At 48.8% G+C, this 14854-nt stretch overlaps 1 protein-coding gene across 11 annotated transcripts in view; it reads right to left on the bottom strand.

The window, feature by feature from the left end:
* scrib (scribble planar cell polarity protein) overlaps positions 1-14854 on the bottom strand; it is a 98858-nt gene that overhangs the window by 21266 nt on the left and 62738 nt on the right. For 10 of the 11 annotated variants that reach the window (XM_064941715.1, XM_064941705.1, XM_064941714.1 and 7 more), the window contains exons 5-20: positions 14737-14793; positions 14245-14308; positions 13367-13441; positions 13075-13219; positions 12550-12668; positions 12217-12416; positions 11712-11878; positions 10501-10631; positions 9794-9919; positions 9317-9490; positions 8710-9132; positions 6367-6429; positions 3759-3848; positions 3479-3556; positions 3050-3370; positions 1440-1520 (exon numbers count right to left, since the gene is read on the bottom strand). In XM_064941715.1, coding sequence (XP_064797787.1) covers positions 1440-1520; positions 3050-3370; positions 3479-3556; positions 3759-3848; positions 6367-6429; positions 8710-9132; positions 9317-9490; positions 9794-9919; positions 10501-10631; positions 11712-11878; positions 12217-12416; positions 12550-12668; positions 13075-13219; positions 13367-13441; positions 14245-14308; positions 14737-14793 — 2314 coding nt within the window. The remainder of the gene's footprint in view (positions 1-1439; positions 1521-3049; positions 3371-3478; positions 3557-3758; positions 3849-6366; positions 6430-8709; positions 9133-9316; positions 9491-9793; positions 9920-10500; positions 10632-11711; positions 11879-12216; positions 12417-12549; positions 12669-13074; positions 13220-13366; positions 13442-14244; positions 14309-14736; positions 14794-14854) is intronic. The other variant, XM_064941706.1, reaches the window with a different exon arrangement.

The following is a 14854-nucleotide window of genomic DNA, read 5'->3' on the forward strand; positions in this document are numbered from 1 at the left end:
AAACAGAAGCCAGCGCTGACCATACAGTACCGGCTCTTACCATTGGCTGATATGCTTACTGTGGCTAACGCTATGGCAATACATGCGGTTACCACGTCCCAGAGTGTGTCCCCCCACCACCACCACACCCAACAGGCAAGGAGACGCATTGTGCATTAGTGGCCATGCAGAGAGAGAGAGGGAGAGAGCGCGAGAAATAGAGAGGGGTGGGAGAGAAAGAAAGAGTACAAGAGAAGCAGAGAGTGGGTAGAAACAATCATTCATGGAGCCATTTTATGACCCCCCCTCAAATAGGAGGAGGGAGAATAGGATTTGGGAGAGAGAAAGAGGAACGGTTATGATTCAGAGAGCAAGACAGGAGTAGCCATAGGAGACGAGGCCACCACACCGCACACACACGTGACTGAGGTTAACAAATGTTGAGATTGAATGAATCGAGATTGGTTCAGATAAAAAAACTATAGAAAAAGCTGGAGGAGCCTGCACAAAAATCTTTGCAGCCCAATGGACCACGGTCATAGGTATGGGCATGAGGGTACATGCAACTCTGGTAAGACCGTGCTACAGAATGAGAACACCACTACGATGCCAAAGAAAAGAGGCACACAGTGAAGCAGCATGCAGCAGGAACCTTGGCTTCAGTTGTCAATCACATACATATCCGCTAAGGTCACATTAGTCCAGCCTCTGCGTCCCAAATGGTTCCCTATTCCCTATGTAGCGCACTGCTTTTGACCAGAGCCCACAGGGAATAGAGTGCTATTTGGGACACAGCATAGATGGGCTGGCAGCAGCGGCACAGGACAAACAGAGGCCCAATTCTCTCAAGTGGGATGAGTGTTAGTTGTCATTGTAGTGGTGTTTGTTTTGGAAGGAGCAACCGGTGTGCGCGCTTGGTTGTCGAACGTGTGTGTGCTTGCTTGGTGTTTTGCAGGAAGTTGACACGGACCGAACCCAAGTTAGTCCAATTCATCTTAAGACAGGACTAGACTTGGGGACCATAACAGTGTAATGCAGAATACTTTGTTGCAGTAAGTGTTGCATGATACCTTCACTAAAAGTGAACGAAATGGAAGAATAGGAGTGGGAAAGAGTTGTCTTTCACTACGGCAGTAGCTGATCAAAACCATCCGTCCCAGTTTCAAAAAGAACAGACAGCCTTCATTTCAACATAGTTGAATGCACTCTATGCAGTAAGTCACTCTGGAAAACAGTGCTTGCTAAATTACTAAAATGTGTATGTTAACAGTTCAACTGAAACATTGGCATGAAAAACCAAAGAATTTAAATGAAGACAGGAAGATGGGGGCGAGAGAGAGGAGAGAAAAGCATTGGTGAGGTCCCAAATGGCTCGATTCCCTGGTCAAAAATAGTGCACGACACAGGGAATAGGATTCCATTTGGGACGGCTCCGTGGAGTGGAGCAGAGCAGTACTCACCGTGATGACCCTGTCCCCGACGCGGAGCGTGCTGTCTCGGTGGGCCGCCCCTCCCTCTGCGATTCGGGAGATGTAGATCCCCTGAAGAGACAGACAGGGGACCGATCATAATGAGACGCCCTTCGGTTTAACCTACAGTGCCGTGTCTGCTAGCTGTGTACCTGGTCACCCAGGGAGGGTAGGGGGTGAGACTGGCGCAACAATGCCCTGCTAGCTCCATCATTGCCAGTCAGTCTATTCTGGGATGGCGGTTACCACAGGGTCAGCAGGGGACGTCCCGTAACGACTACTTCACACAGCCAGGACAAAATATAGCCTTGCAAGGCCTATATTCACGGTCACTAGTCTAATGCTGCTCTCAATCGTTGGCTTGGGCTTGTTCAGAAGTATTTCTGTGGTGGTTGTGAGCACAAGAACACCATCATGCCTTTGTTATTACACTCCACTACCAACAACTACGTAAACAAATCCAATATTTAGCTGAAAAGGTATACAAAATATTGAGAGGTCGGACTCAACAAAAATGGTAATTAATTCTATCCTACTGAGGTAAAATAAAGTTCAGAGGTGGCTAAGGCTACAGGCCAGTAACACCTCACGGACAACAGAGTCGCCGCCTCGCGGTGACACGGAGACCTCCAGTCCCTTTGCCCGAAGAAGAGAGTTCCACGAGCTGCAAGGATGACCAAACTCCTCGTTGGACTTACAAACGAGCAAATCAAACTTTGTCACATGCACCGAATACAACAAGGGTAGAGTTAACCGTGAAATGCTTACTTACAAGCCCTTAACTCTTCTTGAACTGCGCTGTTTGGTTAAGAAAAATATTTACCAAGTAAAGTAATAATAAAAAGTAACACTAAGAATAACGAGGCTATATACAGGGGGCACTGAGTCAGTGTGCGGGGGTACAGGCTAGTTGAGGTAATTTGTACATGTAGGTGGGGGTGAAGTGACTATGATTAGATAATAAACATGTACACGTGCAGACAAAGTCAGGCCTACTCCTAGCCCGCCTCAACAGAGACCATCTTGATCCCTTCCAGAAAAGGCACAACAGAACTTAGACTCCAGCGGTGAACGTGCGTCTCAGTTCCTGTCCGTGGCGTCTCCCTGGGCTGTGGGGGTCCGTTTGAGAGCCGCAACACACAGGACATGCAGCCTTGAATGTGGCCAATGCGGTGGCCCCAAAAATAATAACCACATCCCAGTTACACAGGACCTATCAGGTGTCAAGGCTCGCTATTCATATCTGTCTCCTTGGCGATGGCTGTAAAACGTCTGGAGTGGAAAAGTGGCTGTCAGAATGATGGAAACCTTGGAGGGGTTGAAGGTGATGACGGGGCATTAAACAGAAATAGGTAGGAAACGTACCACTCCTGACTAGACTTCTCCCTCTAATGCTGTAGCTACTGCAGTTAGAGGGTGCCGTTGGCTTGTGATGTGGGACAACCTGACACCACACACACGGTGTTTCACCACGAAGGGATTAAATATTCATCAGGGATGAAACGACACCCAATATTCCTCCACCACACGACCTAGATATGGAAACTATACGACATGTCTCACTGTGTCTGCTGTACACTAAGGACGCGTGTCTCTCTCACCAAGTCCCCCGTGCGGTAGGCTGTGGAACCCTTGCCCCCGGCGATGCTGAAGCCCAGGCCCTTGTCGTTGCGGACCAGGCAGGTAGACCGCCTGTGTCGGGGGCCTGCGGGGGAGCTGGCTTCCATGCAGAAGGGCAGCCCGCTGGCCCGTCTCTCCCGGGGGAAGTAGTCGTCCTCGGGTCTCAGCGGTGTGGTGGTGATGGCATTCTCCGGCTCCACCATGTGCTCCCGGATGACGCTCATGGAGACGGCGGTGCCAGAGCTGCGCAGGGCTTCCACCGCCGTGTGGTGCTCAGCACCCTGGAGGGCCACGCCGTTCACCTGAGAGGGAGGGAGCGGAGACCATGGTTCACATGGCTCTCTCTACAGTCAAAACACCTGTTCATATAGACCATGAATGCAACATCTTATCGTGCATGCAGACTTTACCTGGAGAAGTTTGTCTCCCACTTTGACCCCAGCCCGGGCTGCAGGTCCGTCCTCAGACACCCTGGAGATGAAGATGCCCTGGAGGGACAGACAGACAGAGACTCTAGAAACAGTCACAAGGCCCTATAGGTCCGCAGAATAGGAAAGCGTCCCAAATAGTACCCTGTTCCCCAAGTAGTGCACTACTTTTGAACCGGGCCCTGTAGAGCAGTAAATGGGGAATATGGAACGCAGCTCCTCTGTACATTTAGGAGTGTCCACAGCTGTCCTCGTCCCTCACCTCATCATCCCCTTTGTAGGGTGTGGATCCCTTTCCTCCGGCTATGCTGATGCCCAGACCCCCAGTTTGCCGTAGAATGGTCAGGTTGTGCTGGAAATGGAGGAAAGGGGGTCAGCGCAATGAGTGGAGACGCCCCCATACAACAGCCCTATCGTCAGATAGGCTGGGACAAGAGGGAGGACTGCGGCATTGACACAGACAAGACAAGACAGGGGCTACTCTGGTCTCGGGGCTAAACTCAAGTGTATGTTGAATGAGGGGGAATAAACAAGAGCGTGTTGCCTTGCATCTCACATCGCAGAGTAGCTACATTGAGTTATCAAAAGGCTTCCATTTTGCCGTTGAAACGGGAAGAAAGCAGTATCATTAAAACAAGTAGTACAAAACTAAATTACCCATCATTTCACAATGCATTGACATTAGCCCAAAGACACACAGTGAAACAACTGGACAAACATATTCCTCTGGACATTAAAAACAGTTTCAGACACTAGCACGGAGGTGTGTATTTGAGGAGGGGGTTGTATGTAACACAATACTATGTCATGGAACAGTCACAACAGGGAGGGGTACACACGAGACACTACGAATCATAATATGTATGGGTCTGAACTGGGTGTGTGAATGCTGTCTGCGCAAGCCATGCAGAGTTGGGGGGGGGTGAAAGATAAGTGGGAGTGAGAGAGGAAAGAAAGAATTGAGTGACAGTGCTGCGTTGGTGGGGGGGTAGCGGAGGGCGATTCCGTTGGGTCGTCAACGACGACAAGGCTCCGTTCTCTCACAAACTCGTTGTCACCGTCGCAAAATGCAAAACACTGGCACATGACCCACATGCCAACCAATCCACAGGCATCCTCACCAGAAGTGCAGTCACTCACCAAGGATTCCTCCATAAATCAGAGCCACACAATCACTCCATTATGAACACGGTTACATCTTTGAAGATCATTTTTACCAAATGAATGATCAAAAATACTTCTGCCATTACGGAGGTACATACCACCATCAACAAAATCACCAAAATTATGGAATTTCTCGTGGAAGAATGGTGTCGCATCCCTCCAATAGAGTTCCAGAATCTATGCCAAGGTGCATTGAAGCTGTTCTGGCTCGTGGTGGCCCAACGCCCTACTGAGACACTTTGACTAAACAATGTTACACTAGCGTATACACCTCCGTTATACTGGGGAAACAGTTGTTTCCATAGCTATGGCTGACAGTGAGGACTTGTGAAGAGCAGATTCAACACCTCGGCATAATCAAGACAGTTGCTTTGTGAGAAGGTGTTAAAGTTCACATTCAGCCATTGTTTCGTAAATATCAGCCGAAAAGAACTAGTTGGGCTTTGACCCCAAGTGAGAGCAGGTCTGCTGGAGTCATGGCCCAGAGACACACACGGGTGCCAACCCACATAGATGGAAATAGAAAAGTCTGAGCCTTTTGGGTAAAACACTGGGTTAAATCCTGAATGGAAATGCACCCAGGATGTCGATGTCTCCTTTATTTTGGCAGTTACCTGTAATGCTACCACTCAAATGGCAACATCCTATCATTTCAAAATGAAGATTAATATAATTAATACAGAAATAAAAATATCCATCCCAAACAACGGACATTTAACCAAAATCGTATTTACTGTGTCAGGTGTTTCACATATTCTTGGTGTCTCTATTGAATGTTAAGTTCTGAACAGAACTGATAAGCTGCTCGGTGGTTCTTGAGCTATTCATCAGAGCAGATCATTGAGCAAAGTGCTTACACTCTGGACTGAAATCACTGTACAGAGCCAGGCGGAGTCCCAAATGGCATCCCATTCCCTACATAGTGTGCTACTTTTGACGTCAAAAGGTAGTGCACGATGTAGGGAATAGGGTGCCATTTGAGACGTAGCCCCGGAGTGTTTCTTTGTCATACGTTGATAGGTGGACAGTGTGGTACCCGTGGAAACGGCTGGTTTTGGCATACCATTCAACTGTTATTTCAAGACGCACATGTTCTCACAAAAAGGTAGGCAACTATTTTAGAAATCTTTTAGAAGACACACTTGTCCTGGTTAGAAGTTCCATCTGTGTGAGCCAGATCCCTGCTAATGCCTGGTGGGAAACTAAAACCTGAAAGAAGACGGACCTCCTCCAGCACAGACAACAGCACAAGCAGCCCATTCACTCCAGGGCCTCTCAGCCTGAACAGGGGGAGGAAGAAGAGGAGAAGAAGAAGAGGGAGGCGAGCCACAGCGTGGTAGAACCCGACAATGGGGTAAGGACGTCATTGAATGGTAACCACAGATTAGCCCCAGATAGAATCTACCCACATTTGTATAATAACCTTATAGTTACAGATATCATTTGAATCCTAAAACCCTCTGTCCATTTTGGTCCCCTTCGAGTTCTATTAGCCCGCTTTGAGTTCTATCACGCTGGTGGTCCAAAGGAGAGTTGTGGTGAGCATTTCCCTGGCGATTGGCTTGGATTAATCATGGATTTTTGTGGGCTGTTTTTCAGTTCCCCTCTGAGAGCCAGCGGGTGGGTGAATGGGTGAGTGAGTGGGTGAACGAGTGAGAGAGAGGGGGAGGAGTGGATGGATGGAGTGAGAGAGAGTAAGTACAGACCTCTTCCTCCTCAATTCGAGCAGGCTCAATCAGCAGATTATTGACTTGATCAAATGACACCCCCTGTTAGGACAGGAACCAGCGAGAGGCATGCGGATTAGTGAGGCCAAAATAACTAAATATGCACACAAGCATACTCCAACCAAAACAAAATCGGATAAATCAAAAACAGAACAACGCACACACACGCATACAAACACGTCAAAGAACAGTAACACACACACACACACACTCAGCCACAGGGATAAACCCAAAAAGGTCATATCCACTATCGTGTAGTGGTTGAACTAGGGACTACATTTGATATGGCCAATTTCATCGCCAGTTGAGGTCATTTGAACAGTGGCAACATCGGTCACACACACATCACTCACTCCCCAGCCACCAGAAGCGGAAGCAGGCAGGGGTGGAAACTCGAGACCCAGGATGAGGTGAGTTACAGGCCACACGGGGAGGGCAGCTTGTGTTCAGAAAGAGAAGCGGGGGAAAGAAAGCAGTGGCTCCCAGCTCAAAGTTCCCTCCAGCCTATAGACAGACACCACAGGAAACCCTGTTCCCCTTTAAAGTCATTTCATTTTATACACGTTCTCCTGTGCAGCAGTCGTTTTCAGATTGATTACAAACATGATTGACAAGTACTATAAAAAAATAAAAAATACAGGAATCAGATCATTATATCCAAACACGTCAAAGAAAAGGCTTTGCATGTACTCCAAGTGATTGTGTTTGCAGAGCTAAAAAAGGTGACAGCCTCACACAAAATAAATTGTGAAAAGCCATTGGTGTGTTTCCCTTCAATGTCAAATCTGCAGCAAAATGGTGAGAGGTTGATCCATGCTGTAGGTGTACATTTAGCAAAACGCGGTTTGTCTGGGTCTCAACATTTCCACCTCGGCCAAGAGTAATTCTGGATGGTCGGTAAGGCAATCAGGCACCACACACAGACATACACACCTCCATCATTCAACGCACATTAGTTAGCAGCGCTAGTGGTGATTATGATTAATAATCCATTTGAATACAATAATTGTCTTCCCGAGTCATACACTTCAAGGGCCACATCCACACACTCGCACTAACACACAAATGTAGGAAAGCATGTAAGGGAAAGTTCATTAACCAATTAAAAACACAACAGCAGACAGCAAATGATACGGAGAGAAGCATAGTACTGAGGTGGGCAGACAGAGGCATGGTGAAGGAGGCCAGCAGGAGGCCAGCAGGAGGCCAGCAGGAGGCCAGCAGGAGGCCAGCAGGAGGCCAGCAGGAGGCCAGCAGGAGGCCAGCAGGAGGCCAGCATGGGAGTCTAGGGTTGGGGATTCATCATCTTCACTTTTTACTAAGCAGATTTGATGGGTATTATTGATAAGTAGTCCTTGAGATGCTCAGAGGAGCCACAAGAGGGAGCTCCACTCTGAGCAGTCCAGGTAGTGTGTGGATAAAATAATATGCGTTTGTCCAAAATGGCACCCTATTCCCTATATAGTATAGTGTACTACCTTTGACCAGGGATTAAGGAGACATTTGGTAGCCTTTGACTAAAGGAGTGAAATTTGTCCATGTCCGAAGCGTTTAAACAACTGCCACCTGATTTGGTGTGAGCTGGTTGTCCGGAAAAACCGCCGGTGTGTCTGACGACATTTACAAACATTTATCAAATGCTGTTAATGAGAAAGTCCACTCGTTAGTTATGTCTTTTACCAAGTTACCGAATAGCGGCTGCCGCCGTCTGTGAACGTAAGAACAACACCTGCTTGTGTGGGACAGAGAGAGCAACGTAAAAGCACTAGTGCAAAAGCCACAAGACAGCTCCCGGCAAACATCCCCGGCAAACATCCCCGTATCCATTGGTTTGTTTTTCCTATGCACAGCAACACGGCATGCAATGTCATCTATATCCGATCCAGTGCCAGCAGTCCAGACCGAATGCAGGTTGCATGGTGACAGATCGACGGGGAGCTTCTATGCACTTGCGTGTCTAGGGGGGTGCATAGAGGCGAGCTGCAGGCCAATAACACGTCAGCGTGAAGAGAGAAGGTGTGCAAGAGCTTCATTCAACTGTCAGCTTCACGGGGCAAACCGCAAAAGGAAAAACTAGTCCCGTGGTTGTCCTGGCTCAATTGAAATTGGGATACATGGTTAGGGCGTGGAGTGTCGCGTGACCAGCTGACCCCAGTTACTCTAGTCAAATTATCAGAAAAAAAACATGAAGCCCTGAACACGATAGCATGATATGATAGTATGTATGTTTCAGTTTTGTACAACTAGTCATTATAGACTATGTTCATATTGTAAACATGTGTTCTCTACCCCCACCCCCACCCCACCACGAGCCCAGGTTACCTTGACCGGCTGCAGGGAGGAGTTGGCATGAAGCAGACTCCTATCCTCCAGCTCTGGCTCTTCTATCCTGTTGTGGCGCTGTGGAGTTACCATACACTCATCCCCTTCCTCCTCTTCCTCCTCCTCCTCATCCTCCTCGGGGGCAGTGTGGTGCGAGGCTGGGTGTTGGGCCAGGTGAGCGTCGGGGCTGAAGCCCTGCAGTAACGCGGCCACCGCCTCGGGTTTTGGCAGCTTGGTGATCTTGAAGTGCTTCTTGTAGTGCGGCGTGTCCTTCCTGATCAGACGCTGCTTCTCCGTAGGGAACTGGGGCCTCTGTTGTTCCTCTTCGTAGCTGTGTGGGACCCCATCCTCACCCTCCTCATCGTCGTCACCATTCTCGTCCCCACCCCGGTACATGGGCTCCTCTGCAAAGTGCACCGTGGGCTGGTGGGAGAGGGGATGGTGTGAGTGAAGGGAGAAAGAAAGAGCAGGAGGGAAGGGATTGTATTCAAGACGAGGACATCTCTCAAGTTACTGGTATGCATGATTCATTAATTGACCTGACCAGGAGAAAGTGTATAAACCAGGGTCCATAGTTTTTCCTGGCTGTCATAGTAGTGAAACTCACCTCTATGTACTCCACCTCCATCTCATCTAGCGCTTCCACCTCCTGGGGCCCACGCCCACCCACCAGGTCTGTGGTCATCAGGCCCCGCCTCTCTTCGTGGGAGTTGGCCGAGGCCGTACTGTTGGACGCCGCAGAGTCGTGGCTCTGATTGGACAGATCACTCAGCCGCTTCTCCTGCAACCACCGATCACACGGGCGGAATGGGAAAAACAGAAGCCTGGATTGGTGACCAACAGGTAACACTTCGATGCTGTCAGAACGTTACACAATGACCCAGAAAGAACCCACTTATTACTTGGGACATGCTTTACTTTGTGTACGTGCGTGTCCCAAATGGACCCTGGTCAAAAGAAGTGCACTATAAAATGGACAATAGGGTGACATTTAGGACGCAGCCTTTTATTTATATTTGTGCTCGTGGATCTCAAGTACGGTGCCATGTAGGATGTCCTGTGGCGTGTCGGTGACGTGTTGTACCTCAGCACCAGGGGACTCAGTCTCTCCATCCGCTCTGGAAGTGTAGGCCTCGTTCCTCCTCTCCTCAATCCCTTTCTTCATCACCTTCAGCTCACTGTGGTGTGGTGTCGCCCGCCGCTGGAGACCCTGCACACACGCACCAGTAAACTCCCCAGACTGACAGTCCGTCGACAGACCGGCAATCACAGACAGTCCTCCTCAGGCAAACAGTAAATCAAGACCCAAGGACAACGTAGGACCGACTTGTGACGCTGCCGAAACAATGACTGATTGTCTGACTGGGCGCCCTCTCCGTCCTGTTACTTTTACCTGATGCCCTGTCAGATCAGAGGTCACAGTGGGAAAGGAATGGACAAGGAAGCGAAGTTGAGAGCCAGCCATCGAGTGCTTCACTTTAGAACGTGTTGGCTCGCGCAGTGCAGGAGTCACGTGAACAAAGCTAGTCATCAGCGACCGGGGTTCAATCCACACGTCTACCATTCCCCACGGTTTCTCCCACCTGCCTGTATCCCCCTCTCATTTCATAACTATCCAAATAAAGTGCCAAAATAACCGACAAAATGTATTTAAAAACAAAGTGTATTAATTCTCTCGTTACTCATTGTGCATTATGTACTACTAGTGCCATAATTTGTCTCTCTGCATTGTTGGGAAGGGCCCAATAGGTAAGCATGTGACAAAGACAGCTGTATTTGGACTTGTCTTACCCTGCGCTCCGCGGCCGCCTCGTCATCCTCCGCCTCCTGCTTGGTGGTCTCCTCCTGGAACTGGATGACAGACACGCGGTTCAGGTTGCTGTCTGTCCAGCTGTCGTCCACACTGTTCTGGAGCAGGTTCTCTGTAGGGAGAGACCGGATCCAAGAGAGGGACTGGGTTACAACTCAAGTCGGGCCTTCCAACAACGAACAAGATAAAAAAAATAGTTTTGATGGTACATGGGATGAATGGATGTTAGGAGAAGTGATGGTAACTAAATCTGGGTTGAGCGCGACAGGAGAGCGAGGAGGACTCTGGGTTATAAACACAGGCTACGCTTCCAATAGTTAACAATAGATGACAGCAGGATAGATGATGACCGTTTGTGTCCAGTGACGATGCTCGTTATGGAGTTAACGGGCGTTACTGGCCTGCTACGTTAGACGTGTAACTGTGACCAAGCACCAGACGCTCCTATTCACCTCAATAAGACCTTGGCGTAAGCGGCACGGGTCCCGGACTGGGTTTTTATTTTCAAGATCGACGCACGGCTCACACCTGAGAACAATTGATCAAGTGGCTTTTGCGCTCTGCTCACGCTGGTCAAACGTTACACTTCCAGCGTAGCAGGTGAAACGCCTACCGCGTAGCCCTTATGTGAGAGGGAGTGAAGGAAAGAGGATATGCAGAGAGAGAGAGTGAAGGAAAGAGGATATGCAGAGAGAGAGAGTGAAGGAAAGAGGATATGCAGAGAGAGAGAGTGAAGGAAAGAGGATATGCAGAGAGAGAGTGAAGGAAAGAGGATATGCAGAGAGAGAGAGAGTGAAGGAAAGAGGATATGCAGAGAGAGAGAGAGTGAAGGAAAGAGGATATGCAGAGAGAGAGAGTGAAGGAAAGAGGATATGCAGAGAGAGAGTGAAGGAAAGAGGATATGCAGAGAGAGAGAGTGAAGGAAAGAGGATATGCAGAGAGAGAGAGTGAAGGAAAGAGGATATGCAGAGAGAGAGAGTGAAGGAAAGAGGATATGCAGAGAGAGAGAGTGAAGGAAAGAGGATATGCAGAGAGAGAGTGAAGAAAAGAGGATATGCAGAGAGAGAGTGAAGAAAGAAGTAAAGAAAGTCTGTAAATAGTGAAAAACCTAGGGACAAAGCTGAGAACAGAGGCAAGTGAGAGGAGGAAAGAAGGTCATGATGAAGATGACGGTGGTGTAAGGCTAACTCACCCAGGCTAGAGGAAGGCTGCTGGGGTAGCAGGTAGCAGGTGAGCACCTTCTCCCCGGTGCTCTCCTCATCCTCCGTCTGGAACTTGAGCATGGGCTGGGACTGGTTCTCTGCCAGCCACATGGCCTTCAGGTTGAGATTGGCCAGGGCAAACGGGAGGTTCTGTAACCTGGGCACACCCACACAACACCGTCAACAACAACACGGACGCAACATATGGAACGTACTGTTCTGATTTCTTAGAATACATCCGGTGTGGCTCAGGTGGTAGAATATTGCGCTGGCAACGTCAGGACCGTGGGTTTAGTTCCTGCTGAGGCCACTCGTATGAAAATGTACGCACGCCCTGCTGTAACTCGTTCTGGAAACGGCGTCTGCTCAACGGCATATTTTACATTACTATTCAGCTGTAAGGCTCGATGGGGAAAAAAAGGATCAAGCGATCAAAAAATGGTCAAGCGAAGGAGCGGCGATGCGAGCACCAATGCCACTGAGTAGCGGGGTTACCTGTTCCCTGCCACGTCTAGCACGTGGAGCTCGGTGGCGTCGGCCAGCTGGGCAGGCAGCTTGGCCACACGGTTGTCCCTGAGGGAGAGCACGTTGAGGCTGGCGCAGCCGCCCAGCTCATCGGGCACGCCGCCCAGTCGGTTGCGGTCCGCATTCAGATTGGTCAGCTTCTTCAGCTTGCCCAGCGAGCGAGGCAGAGTCTACAGAATTAAACATTTACACATTTCATGAATATTAAAAAGAACGCTTCTCAAGGGGGTTGTTAAAAGGCAATGAACTGTACATTTGTTCTGAACCAAAAGAAACTTGGTTATAAACGCAGTGGTTCTGTACCTGTAAGAGGTTCTCGGTCAGCACGAGTTCCGTCAGGTTCTCACACTCCCCTATGGAGTCGCTCAGGTGGGTCAGTCGGTTCTGGTCCACTTTCAAGATGGACAGCTGCTTCAGAGAGCCTGGAGAAACAACAGAGTCAGCCGGGTCGTATTCATCGCAGCAAAACATTTTGAAACGGAAAATGAAAACGTGTTTATTGGACAGGTTCAGGACCCCTTTGAGTCAGTTATTGTCTGTCTGGTTCATAATGAACATGAAGCTTTTATGTCAGTTAACTAGTACTATTTCCCCAATAGGGGGCAGTGTGGTTCTTCACGAGTTAAGTGCATTTCCTTCAATTGCATTCAGGCAACGATAACATCCATGGGTCTACTTATTGGTAAAAAAGCAGACACCTTGGCAAAGTACTTTAAAAAAAAAGTTGAGTTTGACAATGAAGCTACTGTGTAAACCAGTTGAGGTGAATAAGGCACTGTACAAAAGGGACAGAATGTCATCTGTTCATCTTTTCTGCATCCCTCTCACCAATGCTGTCAGGGACCACCTCCAGGAGGTTTTGTGTGAGCAGCAGGTCAGTGAGGGCCAGCAGGCCGCTCAGCTCCGAGGGCAACTCCTCCAAGCGGTTCTCTGACATGTCTAGACACACCAGCCTCCGCAGGTTCCCCAGCTCCTACACACACACACACACACACGCAGGCACAGCAATGTAGTTTTTAGTGTGAACACTCACTCAAATGTACGCGATGGGTTTCATACTGAGCAACGTTCTGAGTCTAAGCGAATAAGATGGGCATAGATGAGCCAGGACCATACTCACTGGTGGCAATGAGGAGAGCTGGTTACGGTCCAACCACAGCTCCCGTAGCTTAGGGAGAGCACCAAGTGTGTCTGGCTGTTAAAGATAGAGAGAGGGGAAAGAGAGAGAGAAGGTAAACAGAGGGCATGACATATGTCATCGTTGCTCTGCTTTGTGACACGAGGCCAGGCGATCAGGTGTTCTGAGCCAATGCATGCTAAAGCGAGTGGGAACAAACACGAGGATCCACTTAAATATGCATCATTTGGGAAGAGAAGAGGTGGCTACATAACCACACATCATACACTCCAAAATACTCCCATTCCACTCTGGGGTCCCCAAATGGCTGCGGAAGGTGGCAAGATTCAACTGAAAAAACGAACGATATATGCACACCCACACACTGTTCCTGTTGGCTAAGCCCATACACCAAACACATCAAAGCATGTTGCTATCCAAAACAAGATGGGTCCTGTTCAACTTCAATTTGAGAAAAAAAAAATCATTCTATATCCCTGCAGGGCTCCACTTTGAGCTCCAAAAAAAGGCATTGGGAATCAATCCCAGAGAACACAAAACCTGTAAAAATGACACCAGACTGTATTTGAGTGATACATTACATGAAATGACTTAGCATCCCTGTCAAGGCTGGGCAATGTACAGTATGACAGGCAGGGTTGTCAGGCAGGTAGCATGACGTCAGGTTGTTTGCTCAGCCTACGCCCTTGTCAGCTCAACAGGCACTGTTTACCCTGTCCCAATGAGAAGGCTAGCCAGGCAGGCGTTCCCATGCTCAAACAAACAGGACTCAAGGGTACATCCATAGTTGTACCCTTGAGTCCTGTTTGTTTGAGCATGGGAATATATATATATGGGTGTCATTTGGAGCTTGTTCTTACCAACACTTCCAGTTCATTGCTGCCCAGGTCCAGCTGTTCCAGTTTCACCAGAAAAGAGAGCGACCTGGATAAGAGGAACAACCAATCATAGAAACCCTGAAGTAAATGGGGACTACTGCATAGACACAGTCTTGTTGAAATACACTCAGTTTTAGAACAGATTTATAATCTATACAGAAACACATCAAGACGACGTCTGGACTGTTACAGTCAGGCTAAATCGCTAACCGTCACGCCCCAATCTCTCACACACACACACAGTCACGACAAGCTTGTCATTCAGCCAGTCTGTCCCTATGACAACAACTGCATCGAAAGAGAAGGGAGCTACTACTGCAGTTAACTAGTGAACAGATACACTAGTGATGATTGAGGACTCCATTGTGCTTCAAATCACTAGTCATATCATCAAGGCCTCCTTTTTAGGAAACAACCACCTTTGCTAGCATGAAGGGAGGCTGGGAACTATGCCAGGCTAAAGAGGGCACTTACGTGGGCAGGGACTTGAGCAGGTTCTCCCTGAGCTCCAGCGTCACCAGGTTGGCCAGGCTGCAGGAGAGAGGGAGGAGGAGAGGTTAGTCAGATGGGGTGTCTGCTGGTCCTGGTTAAC

The sequence above is a fragment of the Oncorhynchus masou genome, chromosome 28 (genome assembly GCF_036934945.1).
Source record: "Oncorhynchus masou masou isolate Uvic2021 chromosome 28, UVic_Omas_1.1, whole genome shotgun sequence".
In the NCBI taxonomy this organism is placed as follows: Eukaryota; Metazoa; Chordata; class Actinopteri; order Salmoniformes; family Salmonidae; genus Oncorhynchus; species Oncorhynchus masou.